General features: G+C 40.0%; 1 protein-coding gene across 1 annotated transcript in view; it reads right to left on the bottom strand.

Moving 5' to 3' along the window:
• Positions 1–759: 759 nt before the first annotated feature.
• DNAH8 (dynein axonemal heavy chain 8) overlaps positions 760–13,778 on the bottom strand; it is a 137,533-nt gene continuing 124,514 nt past the window's right edge. The window contains exons 88-93 of the mRNA XM_053382927.1: positions 11,995–12,155; positions 9,960–10,116; positions 4,454–4,606; positions 4,172–4,361; positions 2,796–2,917; positions 760–1,276 (exon numbers count right to left, since the gene is read on the bottom strand). Coding sequence (XP_053238902.1) covers positions 989–1,276; positions 2,796–2,917; positions 4,172–4,361; positions 4,454–4,606; positions 9,960–10,116; positions 11,995–12,155 — 1,071 coding nt within the window. The 3' untranslated portion in view covers positions 760–988. The remainder of the gene's footprint in view (positions 1,277–2,795; positions 2,918–4,171; positions 4,362–4,453; positions 4,607–9,959; positions 10,117–11,994; positions 12,156–13,778) is intronic.

Here is a 13,778-nt window from a genome sequence, read left to right as displayed (position 1 = left end):
TGACTCTTGGCTTTAGATTAGGCTGTGTTTGGTTCTATATTTACTGGAACTTAAAATACACACACACAGTTTGTATCACCAAACCAACTTCAAAGCAAACTCAAAGGATCCAAATGACAAATGAATAGCATTTACCTACAAGTATTTATAACTGGCAAGCATTCTGGTATCTGACAAGTTCTTCCAGGGTTAGAATGAAATGTTTCTTGTTGACTATCAAAGGTATGCACAATACTTTTGCTGGGCCAAGTACTGTTAGCGTTTGATCTCCAGTAAGCACATCTGAAAGTAGTGGCAGAGAGGGTGGGGGCAGTTCCTGAGAAGGAAATCTCCCCAATCAAATATATTGCAATATCAACCATTATCCTGTTTATGTTGACTGTGATGAATAGCTCACTTAAGCCACCGTTTCTTTAACTTCATTTTATTTAATTCCATTGTCTTTAATGCTGCAAAAATTTGCTTAAAAAGAAGTATGTTGGTGTAAGTGGTTTGTCTTTTTCAGAGAAAAAAAACGATTAACAATTTGTATTATGGGAACGATTTATATCCATTCAACAGTTTCTGATAGGCAGTCTGATTCACAAAAAAGTCAAAATAGGGTACCTGGATTTGTGCCAGTTTAGTTCCACTGATCTTCCCAATGTGTGGGCTACTAAATCTAAATACAGCATAATTCTTTCGTTAACTAGGCTAATATGTTCCACTAACAATAAAAAAGTAAGTGGAAAGCTGGGGAAATCAAAACGCAAAACTAGATTTTTCTGTTTGGCAAGAGAAAAATTTAATATAGTTGACAAAAGTCAGAATACCAAAGCATAACTGTACACGGTAGAATTGTTGGAAATTATAAAGCAAATGAGACTTTCTGGGGGAAGAGAATAGTTAATAATGAAAAAAAGTCAATTTGTGTGCCCCTTTAATAATAAAGTTTAAATGATTGATATATCTTATTTTGGTGTATTTGTCAAAATCAAAGGATCAGGCTTTATTTGACGTCACACAGGAGGGCTACTCCTCTCAGTATCCAGTGATCTGGAGAGACAGTTGTCCTTAGGTAGATTGCAGTAATATAGGTCAAATCGGTTCTCCTTGGCTTCTTGTAGATGGGGCAAACATAGAGTTTAGGGTCTCTTGGGCCAGTTGTATTAATCGCAAATATATGCACAACAGGAAGCACAGTGAAAAGAATCTTCGCTGTTGATTCAGTCAGTTTATTATTACGTCTATCCCATCCAGCTCCATCCAAGTACAATCCATAAATATATACCCCTTCCTGTGTGAAAAGAATTTGATGTTTATTATGCATAGAAAAGTGTCTGCTTTTAAAATTACAACGTGACTGTTTGACTTAACCTATTCAATATAAGATGTGGCATAATTAGCAAAGTTTGAAATCATAATAAAAAATTGATCCACAAAGTTCCTGAAATTGCACTAAATGGGAATGAAAAATGTTAAGATATTGAGCTCACCAAAAAGACAAAATAACTAACTGTTTTGAGGCACAACAGCAGGTAGGTCTTACAGCAGGAGCCCTGGACTGCTATGTGGAAGGGCAAACAGCTCCTCACTTTTTTCTTTTTCTTTTTAAACCCTCTATGGTCTTCTGCAAGTCTTATCTGGGGTGGGGGAGGGAATTTTTTCCAACTATAAATAACAGATTACCGTAAATATAGCTACTGTGCCTTCATGGTCTGAAGGCAACATGAGGCCACCACCTTGTTGATGCCAAACAGCTCTGGGTCTGGCTAGTGCCCAAACCACCTGTACGCTGCCTTGGATTCCATGGTGAGGGGAAGACAATATATAATTTTTAAAGAAAATAAATAAACAAAACACTTGAGTGTGATAATTAATATAACAATTATGGGAGAATACACCCAGAAAAGAAAATGCACTCGGGGCAATGTTTCTTCACCTTTTAGCCTATCAGGTGTGTCAGGATTCTATAATATGATCAATATCAAAGAGTTATATCAGGTTGGCCAACATGGTGCCCTCCAGGTGCTTTGGAGTAAAACTTCCGTCCATTTCAGCCAATGTAACCAATGGTCTGGGAGTTGTAGTTCAAAACATGATGGCTACCCTTGCTTTTTTTATAGGCACAAGCAATAGTGTAGTAAAATATAAGGATCACAATGAATAGTTTTACCACTTCATTACCATATAACACAGTTGTGTATTTCATAAGAATAGGTGACCAGGAATTCCACTGTGAGTTCATGAAATTCCATGCAAGTGGGTACAGAATAATCTAACCCCCTACTTCACCAAACCCATTTGGTTTCAATGCTAGTCAAGGAAGAAGAAAAGTCTATTTCTCCATAACCATTGCAGAAATGCAGCAGGCTGGTTGGTGGAGGGAGGATAAACTACTCTGTTCTTATGTCTGTCTATTTAGCAGATGGCATTTTAAAAACCTAGCCTCTTAAGAGGCTAGAAGTCTAGGTTTCCATGCTTGCTGTGGAAAGGGCTGCTTCTAGGCTCTTATCAAGCCAGAAGAGAGAGGGAGAGAGAGAGAGGGAGAGAGAGAGAGAGAGAGAGAGAGAGAGAGAGAGAGAGAGAGAGAGAGATTAGCAATCCTTTTTGTCATCCTGTTTGTGCAGGGACTTCCACTTGCACAGTGCTTCTGGGTTTCCCCAAACCCTTCAGAGCAGACTGTTGAAGAGGAGAGGGAGGGAAGTTCCAGTGCACAAGTGGAAGTCCTTGAGCAAGCTGAATTATTTCATTGGATGCAACTCCTATGAGTAAGTTCTGAAATTAATGCCAAAATATAAATACATCACACATACAGGAGGGGCTGTTGTAATTTCTTCTCTAGCTTGTTTCAGCACTTCATTGTGGATAGTTACTGTATCCAAAGCCCATCCTTTATGTGCTCGAGTCACTTCCTGCCTCATAGCTGTTAGGAAACCTTCAAAGTGGATGAAAAAACAAGGCAAGTTAAATACAACATTTTCTGTTATCTGTCTTCAGGCTGCAGTGCTTTATGGTAAAAGCATTCGTGGTGTAAAAAAGCACACTAAAACTCTCAGCAGCAAATTACCAACAAAAGATATGGAATAAATAAGAAGAAATGAGAAAAGCAAGAACAGTGGAACTATAGGCTACAACTACTGTTATTTATTAGTGAATTAATAGTAACAACATCTAGTGGCTAAAGCAAATATTAAGGATTTGAAAAACCTGAAACTGTAATCAAAAGAAGCCACGTATTGGCCTCACTGTGACTGAAAGTATTATGGGCTGTAGAGGCCAAGAAGCACTGCTGCATTTTATATCTAAAGAACCAAAATGCTTTCAAAATTTAAATCATTTGTTGCCAAACAAATATTCTCTGAAGGTTTTATCTGTTCTTTGAAGCTAATCAGTTTTGTTTAGAAATTACACAGTGGCATTCACCAGTCTACCTCAGTACAAGATAGTCATTAAACCACAGAAAATGGCAAATTGTTTTATTTTACTGTTCATTCTTCCCAGTCTTACACCTTTACTTATTTCTTTCCCCCTTACTTTTCTGAAAACGTCTAACAGTTCAATCCTATAAATGTCTGTTAAAAAGATAAGTCCCATTAACTTCCTTCCTGGTAAGTGGCTATAGAATTGTAGCCTAAATGTCCCTTGGTAAATAGAAACTGGTTGCCAAAATAGTATGGGAAAATAAACTGGCATGCAACCAACCATGCAAGCCCATGATAAAATGCTGTCTTGCTAACAGGGTATATGCCAAAAATGGAGAAATGCTTGACAAGAATGTATGCATGTTGATTTTCATCCATCTGAGAGACTACATTACTTGCTAGAATGTACAATAAATTCTATTTTGGTTCCAGAAAATTAAATACTACAGTGGAGGTCATACAGGGGAAATGTTTACAATTTGCAATTTTGGAAGAACTTGCATCTATGTCCTATGGGACACCACAGTCTTTTGGATAATATAATAATCGGAAATGCTACTTTTGCATCAATTTGACAGAAGCTATGAGCAGTTATTATACCTTACATACATATTAGAAATGTAAATTTTCTTTGTAGAACTGAAAAAAGCCTCTGAATGTATTTGATCCCTTCCCCCACCCTCTGAGAATCTCACTACAACAGAGTAAATTAAACTGTAGCTAAATGAAGGTTAATGTACAGTTAATTTTACCCTTCTAATTCTTACCCTGAGGATTAAAGAATCCAGTCATCCAAAATACAGGAGGCCTCCCTTCAAATATCCAGATGCGAAACTGATTGTTTCTCTCTAGAAGTTCAGTAAACCAGAAGCCAAGTGTGGAAGAATCCCAAGATACACGTTTCCAAAGTTTAGGAATCCGAGCATCGTACATGTTATCAAGCGCATCTCTTAAATTCTGAAGAAATTAAAAACAAAAAATTAGTGGCACTGATATGAGATGCATTAGTTTTAAAATGAGTAGTCTTACATAATGATGGACTAGGTTACCTCACTCATAATAATAGTCCCTTCTATGGCGAGCTTAAGGTCACTTAGACTGGTTCGAACTATTTTGATAACCTTCTGCATTCGGTCAATTTCTTGACGAAGAAAAATATTCATAGAATTAAGATGTCCCATTTTTATTAAGCGGGCTTTCACCTAAATAGGAAGTTCAGAGAAAGTAATCCAGTCAATAAAGCATTTAGAGTAACAGTAGGAAAATAATTCTATTTTGCACCGTTTCTGTTTATGATTTGTGGGGCTGGGGCTAGGCGAGTGGCCAACATAACAGGTACCAAGGCATCTTATTCTTCACAAATCATCTCACTCCCATCTGAGACCAACACAGGTTTTGCATTCCCCACAGCTCTCATACGAATGAGAGACCAGTCTCCTGTTACAGTACGGCATCCACGACAAGTGGTGTGAGCTGACAACAGCCGCACCGATGGCTTCTGTTTTGTTAGTACTTTGATGACTAGGTCCAGCTTCTGGTCCACCATCACCAGCTGGGCATTTCAACAATTATTGAGAAGAAGCAGGATCTCCATAGAAAAAACCCCTGAGACATATCTATTGGGCATAATAGGGAGTGATATCCCACAGAATAAGAAGAAGAGATTTTTTTATATATGCCACAGTTGCTGCCAAAATAGTTCTAGCCAGCAAATGGAAAGACACGACGGTACCCTCTAAAGAAGAATGTCTTTATAAACTAAGTGAATTCATCGAGTTGGCAAAATTAACAGCAATTATAAGATCTCAAACAAATCAAAATTTAAAATCAGAATGGAAATGCTTCAAAGAATACATGGAAAAATGCTGCTCTTAAAAGAATGTGTTAATATGCATAGATTGAACGTGTAAAGTGGAAGTGTGAATATAAATATAGGGTTAGCAAGTATAGCTTAATTATGTAAGTATGTAAAGTAAAGGTGAAAATTAAATCAGAAATGGTTGTAAGAGATGAAGATGAAATTTTTTAGAAATGCAATGAAATAATAAAATTAAAAATTAAGGAAGCTGAGCCGTGGTGGAGGGAGGTCACGGGGGTGGGTAAGGTATCTTGTTTTAGTTTGTATAGGTAGCATATGTGTTTCTATGTGTATTTGTGGCATCTGTATTTCTTTGTTCATGTATTTCCCCCCCTCAATAAAATATTTAAAAATTAAATTTTAAAAAAGAATTATTGAGAAGCAGATTGTGTATGTTACTTGCAGATTAACGTCCACATGGAAAGTATGCAGATGCAGATGCATTTTACTGAGTGGTACCTGTGGTTCACCTCGCCCAGTATGCACTGCCTTGATTTGGCTCTCCAAGGGCTGAGACAGAGGTCCTCCTAGACTGCTACTGGCAGTTTCTTTTACCAAAATGCCAGGGATTGGACTTGGGAGCTTCTGCATGCAGAGCATGTGCCCTACCACTGAGCTGTGACCTCTCGCTGTGTACATTACAGAGAGATGCATAAGACTCAAACGTGGCTTAAGCTCACAAAGTTTCCTCTTTGGATGGCACACTGAAAGTGCAAAAAAAGCAGGTGCATGTGACGTTAACATATGAGAGTGCTGGAGGTGAAATAGTTAAACAGGTTACCCAATCAGAACCCAGGGGGTGGAGTCAGAGGGACTATAAAACCAGCTCTGGGAGGAGCGAAAGGGGGAGTTCATTGGGAGTTGGGTGGTTGGTTGGCGTGGGAGTGAATTTGGATAGAGTCTGTGGGTAGGTTGAGTTAGTGCAGTGAAATAAGCTGAGTCAGGAACAGTTAGGGGCTAGGAAGACAAGTAAATATCTGAGAGGTGGTTTAGTGAGTGAGAGCAGGTAGCAGAAATTATAGGTCTGGATAGGCACCCCATGATTGTAATTGACTGATACTGTTTATGAAACCACACGCTTGTTAAACTGCAATAAATAAACAGAAGTTTATGTTCCAATTTAACACTGACTGGATTCAGTATTGTACCAGGTAGGGTCTGGGTGGTGGCAGCGAGAAATAAAGTGGTGGCACAGGGATCAATAGATGGTGAAACATCCGGGGACCCAGTGTGATCGCCACAGTGCATTACACGAATCCATGGGGAGGCAAACAAAGGCCCAGGGGCCGGATCAGGCCCAATCGCCTTCTAAATCCAGCCTGTGGACGGTCCAGGAATCAGCGTGTTTTTACATGAGTAGAATGTGTCCTTTTATTTAAAATGCATCTCTGGGTTATTTGTGGGGCATAGGAATTCGTTCATTTCCCCCCCTTCAAAATATAGTCCGGCCTCCCACAAGGTCTGAGGGACAGTGGACCGGCCTCCTGCTGAAAAAGTTTGCTGACCCCCGCTGACTAATCACTTACACAGATCACTTATCTATCCCATGCCCATGCTTGTTAAAAAATTATGAAGTCAGTGTCACTTAGAACCAATTTGAAATTGAAGCGTAGATACTGCTCTGCTAGCAAAAAGTTATCTTTTAAAAATTAATGCTTCATCCTGAAGGCTCAAAGCAGATTACAGAACTTTTAAAAACTGGGGGAAAACAGCCATAAAAATAAAATTTATAAAATGCTGTGACAAAAACAGATTAGTTGCAGAAGGAGTTCTTGGAAGATGAAAATTAAGGAAGGGCGGGGTGAGAAAAACTAAGAGAGTAGATAGTGAATAAGGGACAGAGACAAAGTGTACAGGAAGAGGAGTGGTCCAGTACAAAGATGTAAAGTAACCATAGGAAAATACCAACTCAGACACCAACACACACAAAAGCAACATTCATGTAGTGTAGAGCCAAGTGGGTTGAGGCACCAGCAGCTTTGGGTCCATTGGGTCAAAGCCCCTTAGATCCACCTAGGGACTGACACTGTGGGAAAAATACAAGAGGCACACACCCCTGGCACAACCTGTGCCCTGTCTGGTGAGCCAACAGGGCATGTGATGCGGCAGCAGATCTGCCACATGGCACCCTCCCCCACTTACGATTGCTCTACCCCAACATTTTTAAAAAGAGCAATGTTTTGTCACATTAGCTTTGAACTCTCCAGCATTTATAAGAGACAAAACCTCCTCTTCCGCCCCCCACCATTACCCCATGATGAGTCAAGTTCAGAAAACACTTCTATATAGTCACCATTTACTTCAATGGAGACTGCCCAGGGAGCAGTGCTTCAGGGATTGCACCCTAAATCAGTAGACTTTATGATCATCTGAGCTCTGATATATAAAGGGAATGACTATCTAGTTAGTGGAGAGAATACAATTATTGCATTCTTACATTTTATGTAAGATTCGTAGGCTATTCATTGCGGACAATGAGTATACCCATTAAATTCTGAGAAATAATTACTATGCCTCTGAAGTTGTGGTATCCCATATACTTAAGAAACAAATCCTTTATGGGTTTTTTAAGGAAGGAGAAATTACAACTTTAATATCATCATTACTCTTTCGTATTTCTTCTGGATTAATCTTGCAACTTGTTTTTTGCATTGCCCTTGAAGAACCCATTGGATTTTTCAATAAGTGGCACAGATGGGCCAATGTTTGCAGCATCTTGACTATAAAAAGAGAAAATTATTCACCAATATGTACAGTTGTTTGAAGTTACTATAATCTGGGGATACACGTGACCTTTGATGTGATATATATAGAATCAAGGGAGCAATTCTCATTGGAAATTGATTAGCTAATAATTTTTCCTTAAGGTACAGCCATTAGATACACATCCAGCCAGATTCCTCTTCTAGCATCATAAAGGGACCTTTATGTTCCCTTTATGTAACCTTAGAGGATTCCCTATAACAGAATACCTAGGCGTAAGCTGAAACAGGTATGTGTATTTTACAAACAAACCTCTTACCCCAGTTTTAGGTGCTGAACTGGGGGGGGGGTGCAAAACAGAAGAAAAGGTTTGTTCAGAGTAAAAGCATTGTCCTCACTAATTTGGCTTCATGATATCATCATGCAGCCAAATCTGGCAGGCCATGTGATGACATAACATCATCATCATACTGTTCCCTTAATGGCTAGACACATCTTAGGAAGATGCCCCCTTTTAAAAGAAAAATGGCACCCAAACTACAAACTGGGGAATAAAGCAACGGAGAGCAGGACAGGTTCCCTTTCTAATCTAATGTGTAAAAGCTCAGCACAGCTGTAAGAATATTATCACAGCTCTATATATCTTACTTTTTAACAGAAGAGGTCTTTCAGGATCATAGCTGAAGCACAAAATTCATTAGTTGCTTTGACTGAAATCTTTGGGAATCAGCCAGCAGCTGCTGCCTGTTAAAAGAGTAGGTTCTTGGAACTACTGTTCCGCCTAAGATGCTGCAAGATTCAGGAGTCTATCATAGTACCTACTCACACTCAAGTCACAAGCAATACTCAAAGCAATTTATTTTAACTTAAATCTTAAGTTCTAATCTAATGGAAATGTTTCAGAACTTCAAAGCTGAGGTTATGAGTGTCTATCCCCTAAACTAGATAGGTGTGTGTGGGTGTGTGGGTGTGCGCGCGCGCTCCGATTCAGGATGTAGCTGCCAGAGTGATCACTTCAGCTGGCACTTGAAGTGTCAAGAACTCACAAATGCTTCTATATTGACCAAGAAAAAGAGGAAAAGGCCAGGTCCTGTTGTTTATACCAGGTCCAATCAACTCATAGGCTTAATACATTGCAGGAGTCAATGATGCTCAGCCCTGTCCTCCTCTGAGAGTAGGACTCCAAGGAAAAGCCCACATTCCCAGGCAGCTAATTAGGATGGAGAACACCTATCCCTGGAGAACACCTTGTTTAACTCCAAATCCTTCATCAGGTATCCATTTATTTGTCTGATGAACTGTAGGCAACTGTTTGGTGTCTTTTTAGCTTAAATGTATATTTTGGGATGTTATCAGGGCACTGGGTCTGATGAAACATAAACAGATCTAGATTTAATAACCTGATTAATAAGGTGAAATTAAACCAGTCTGCCAGCTGGTATGTAATGGGAAACCATAGTTTGTTTAAACTAGGACTAGAAGAGCTCGTGAAGGAGTAGTAGTATGTGGACACTGTTCTCAGCTTACTAAGCCCAGCATTATCACGACAAGATCATTATGTCTAAACTGGCCCGTTATGTCTTCTTAAAGTATAACCTTTTCATGATAGAAAATCCAGGAAAACATCTATCTTTTTTCTTTCTGTCTAGAAAAGGTAGATGTTTTTCCTGGATTTAAAGGTTATACTTTAAGAAGTTCCACACTTAGCAGTTTGTCCTAGGTATGGCTTATATCAACTCACAAACTACCCATTCCTCTTAAAAGTCATTTGTTCCAGTTCTGGTTTGGCAAAGCTCTGCCTTTCCATCATGACCTTATGCTTGTTGTTTGCAACTTAGTGCATCCACTGCGGGCATGTGTGTTTGGTATTGTTCACAGCCACAGATGCCGATTTCTAGACCACCCGGAAGCTGCATCAGTCTCAAGAGCCCTGCCTCAAAAAAAGTTAGTATTCCCATGTCTGCAATTCTCTTGTAGAATTTAAAAACAGTCACCTCATGTGCTATGTAATCAGGAGGCAGCTTCTCAAGCATATCTTCAGCTAATCGATACACGATAGCTTCTCGAGTTTCCCCTACTCCACCTCCGCTTTCCTTTGGCTGAATATTGGTAATGGTGTTCAGGACATCAGATGCTGTGCTACTTTGATACCTAAGAGGAATTTTCAATAATATGCAGCAGAATATTAGTTTCGTTGCTAGGAAATGGACCCATGAAATTTGCACTTTGCAGTTCTTTGCTAAGAGTATTTTACTTTTGCAACTATTTTTGATAACAGATTTCTTTTCCCTCAATATCTGCAGTAAGAGAACCTGTTCTTTCTTCTTGCTTAAACTTTCTCAATTTGAGCATAAAAGAAGAGGGAAGGGAAGGCATTGTGACTCCAAAGGCTCATGCTTGGGTCGTTGTGATGTCTGAGTGCAACTAGGAATAGCTGTTCTCTGGCAATCCACAATACTCTACTCTACTCTACAATGCTAAAAAGACTCAGTTTTATTTACAAGGAAACGAACCAATGAATTTCATGTACATTTCAGAAAGGCAAAGAAACAATGCCAAGCTGCATCTTGCAGGGATCTTTCAGGAAATTCCCAGAGCAGCAACACACCAACTACTCAAAACCTAAAATGCCACTTTGCAGCTTCTTTGGGCATTTTCTCCCAAAATTGTTTGATGGGTAGTTTAAATGAGATGCCAATGGTGAGTGATAAACTCAGCCTATAAAGCAATATACAAACAAATACATCTGCTGCATTGATAGTTTCATTAGCATTTCGAGCGATATAATGGCAGCCCCACATTCAGAGCTCAAGAGAGCAGTGCTTGACATGCTATTACACAGGCAACTTATACTTCTTACTTAGCCCTGAGTTGTGGGTTCAAGCCCTATATTGGGCTAAAGATTCCTGCAATGCATGGGTTTGGACTAGATGATCCTTGTGCTCCCTTCTAACTCTGATTCTATGATTCAAGCTCTTTTACACCTCAGGGCTGCTTCTCACATTACTTTTGAAAGACATGGATATAATTACATGAGGCATGCTTACACCTGAATAATAATGAAATGTCAAAACGATAATACGTGTTGTAATATAATACAAAATGTCAAAGCCATAGCTCTTTAGGCATGAATCTTCAGATATGGGCACTCCCCCTGAGAATTCACTTCTGCCTTTCTGAGGTAACTTAAGGACTAGACTCTGTCCTCTACAGTAAAACTTTTGAAACCCCAAAGTAAATATCACTTTTAATAACTGAGTGTTCAAAACTTGTTAATAACACTGTTGAAATGTTTGACCAGATTTTAACAATCACAGAAATGCTAAGTGTGAGCGTATTGGCCAAAAGCATAATTCACGACTAAATCATAGGAATAACATTAAAAACTAATAAAATATTATGATGACTAATTACATCCTGTAGCAGATGTGCAGTATTTGAAGCAGAAAATAACAAACAACCTGCCAGGTATTTAAGGATGAAAAGTGACTAAATAAAAGATAACATTCAAAATGCAGTTATCAGGTAAGATTGAAATTCCATCGTTAAATTCAAAGAACTTCATGAGAACTAATGAAATAATATCATTTTTTGCAGTCTGTTTGATCCAAGTTCATCTTGTGTAAATGTCAACTAAATTATTTAGTACAATTGAGTGGGAACAAAAGTGTTGCTAGAAGTGTTAGAGCATATGGGAAAGCTCTCTGTTCATAGGATAATCACATTTTGAAAATTGTTAAAAGTAACGTTTAACCTGGAAAGTGTTAAGTTGGGGTAATATCCAGTTATGATGTTCCACAACCAACTTCCACTTTTGCAAATGGGACTTTCCCTTAATTCCCTCTCACAGACCAGCATGATGCTGGATTGTTCCCTTAATCTTGAAAGAGTCCAGAAAGGCTCTCTTAAATATTCTGGTATATGTAAATACTGTAGATTTCCAGTATACTTCATTACTTAGAATATTTTTTTTTAAAGTGATTAAAGAAAAACTTGAAGAATTTCCATCTTTGCTAAAAACCCACTTACGTAATGTCTGCATTAGGATGAAGACCAAATACTTCTGGGCTGTCCATTGATGGGAGAGTTGAAATATATTCATGATACTGATCCAGAGTTTTGCACACTGGTATTTTATAACCAGTGTAAAAACAGAATGTATTCTCAAACATCTTCTCACTGAACCAAACCTGAACAAAAACGGGGGGGGGGTGGAGTTGAAATTTAAGTTTGTTAAGAATTAAGAGCTGGATTGTTGAGAATGGGGTACACAAGGACAGAAAGCAGAAGCCATCAAATGTTGGCAAAGTGCTCCTGTCCTGATCCAGAGAAGCTCACAGAGTGAAGAATGTTGGTTGTTGTGTGCCCAGGCGCAGTCCCCCACCTCCCGGGAGCCAGCCCTCAATTAAACAGAATGAAACACAGACAATATATTTTGGGATAAAAAATTGGCCACAACTTTATTGAATTCCAGATGTGGGAAACCTTGGCTTAGGTATCCCTCTCAGCCCCGTGTTGGGGTCTGATGCATGGCAGTGTCAGTCAGGAATATGGGAACACTGCAAAGTGTGTGTTTACACAGCTGGCCCCCTTTCCACATTGCAGAGAGGAGTTCTCAGTGCACTTGTGGACAGAGACTCCCCTCAATACCCCTTTAATGGGGGCCCTGATATTGCCGCCGCAGAAGGGGTGAGTCACCAAGCCACCCCTTTGTTGATTGTTGGACGAAAGGATTCTGCCCAAGGCCTAAAACCACCAAAGTTGTGACAATTGCTACGGGGAAGGCAAAACCTGCAGAGCAGGGGAAATTATTCCCCGGCTCTGAAAGACAGCAACCATCATCCGACCATAGCAATGCCCATGAACCTGGAAGCAGAAAGCTCAGCCTGTAATGAAGGAAGCAATTAGAGTGAGGGCTGGGTGGGTGACACTCCAAGGGCCGACTGCACAGCCAGCATCGGCTTCTGACCCTTTTAAGCCACAGGAGCGGACTAGAGTGAAGCCTTAGCAGGCGCGGTCCGCTCCTGAGGCTCTGCCCCCTTGATTGCTGCCAATTGGCTGGTTTGAACTGGCCCCTTCAGTGGGAAAAAACAGTGTTGCCGTGCCGACCACTGGTGTGGTGTGGCCCGGGGATGATGGCAGGCCCCACACCAGGCTGCAAACCCCACCCACCACCAGGAAACTGGTGAGCTGGCATTTCAGTACCATGGAGAGTCCCAAGTGAGCAATTTGCTCCTACAAGGGTTGGGTGCAAACTGAGACTTTTTGAGCCTCTGTCACCATCTTCTTTTGGAGAACTAGTGTCTCTTAAAGGGCCACCCCTTTGGCATCAAATCAGGCACCTCTCCTTCATTGCATGGCCTCCTACCTGGTGTTCTCCATACACACTTGTACTGGTGAAGTACTGTGAAAGACACATGGTTCCTCAGGCCCAGAGGGTCCTGCACCAGTTGTATGGGTTCTAATGCTGCGGCATCTAGTTTCAACGAGGTCCTGCCTGCCACCCTCAGGTTCAATTGCCCTCTGGTTACCAGCATTAGACCCAAAAAGCCAGGAATCTGCTCTGGCTCCTTTGCTGGTCACTGCTGGACTCTGAGGTCATGACAGCACAATCCTACTGATGTACACCAACCAACATCCCAAAACCTACTCATTAAATGCATAGGATATTAGCTTGTTGTATGAATAACTGAAAGCCTACTGCTTTAAAAACAAAACATAGCAATGGCTTTAATACATTGATTTTATGAGAAATACAAAATCATAAATTTGAAAGGCCTTTCTTTCCAGATGATTGACTATATGCCATGAGG

The sequence above is a fragment of the Podarcis raffonei genome, chromosome 3, assembly GCF_027172205.1.
Source record: "Podarcis raffonei isolate rPodRaf1 chromosome 3, rPodRaf1.pri, whole genome shotgun sequence".
Taxonomy (NCBI): domain Eukaryota; kingdom Metazoa; phylum Chordata; class Lepidosauria; order Squamata; family Lacertidae; genus Podarcis; species Podarcis raffonei.
Note: the sequence above shows the minus strand (reverse complement) of the source record. Positions and strands in the feature narration are given on the sequence as shown.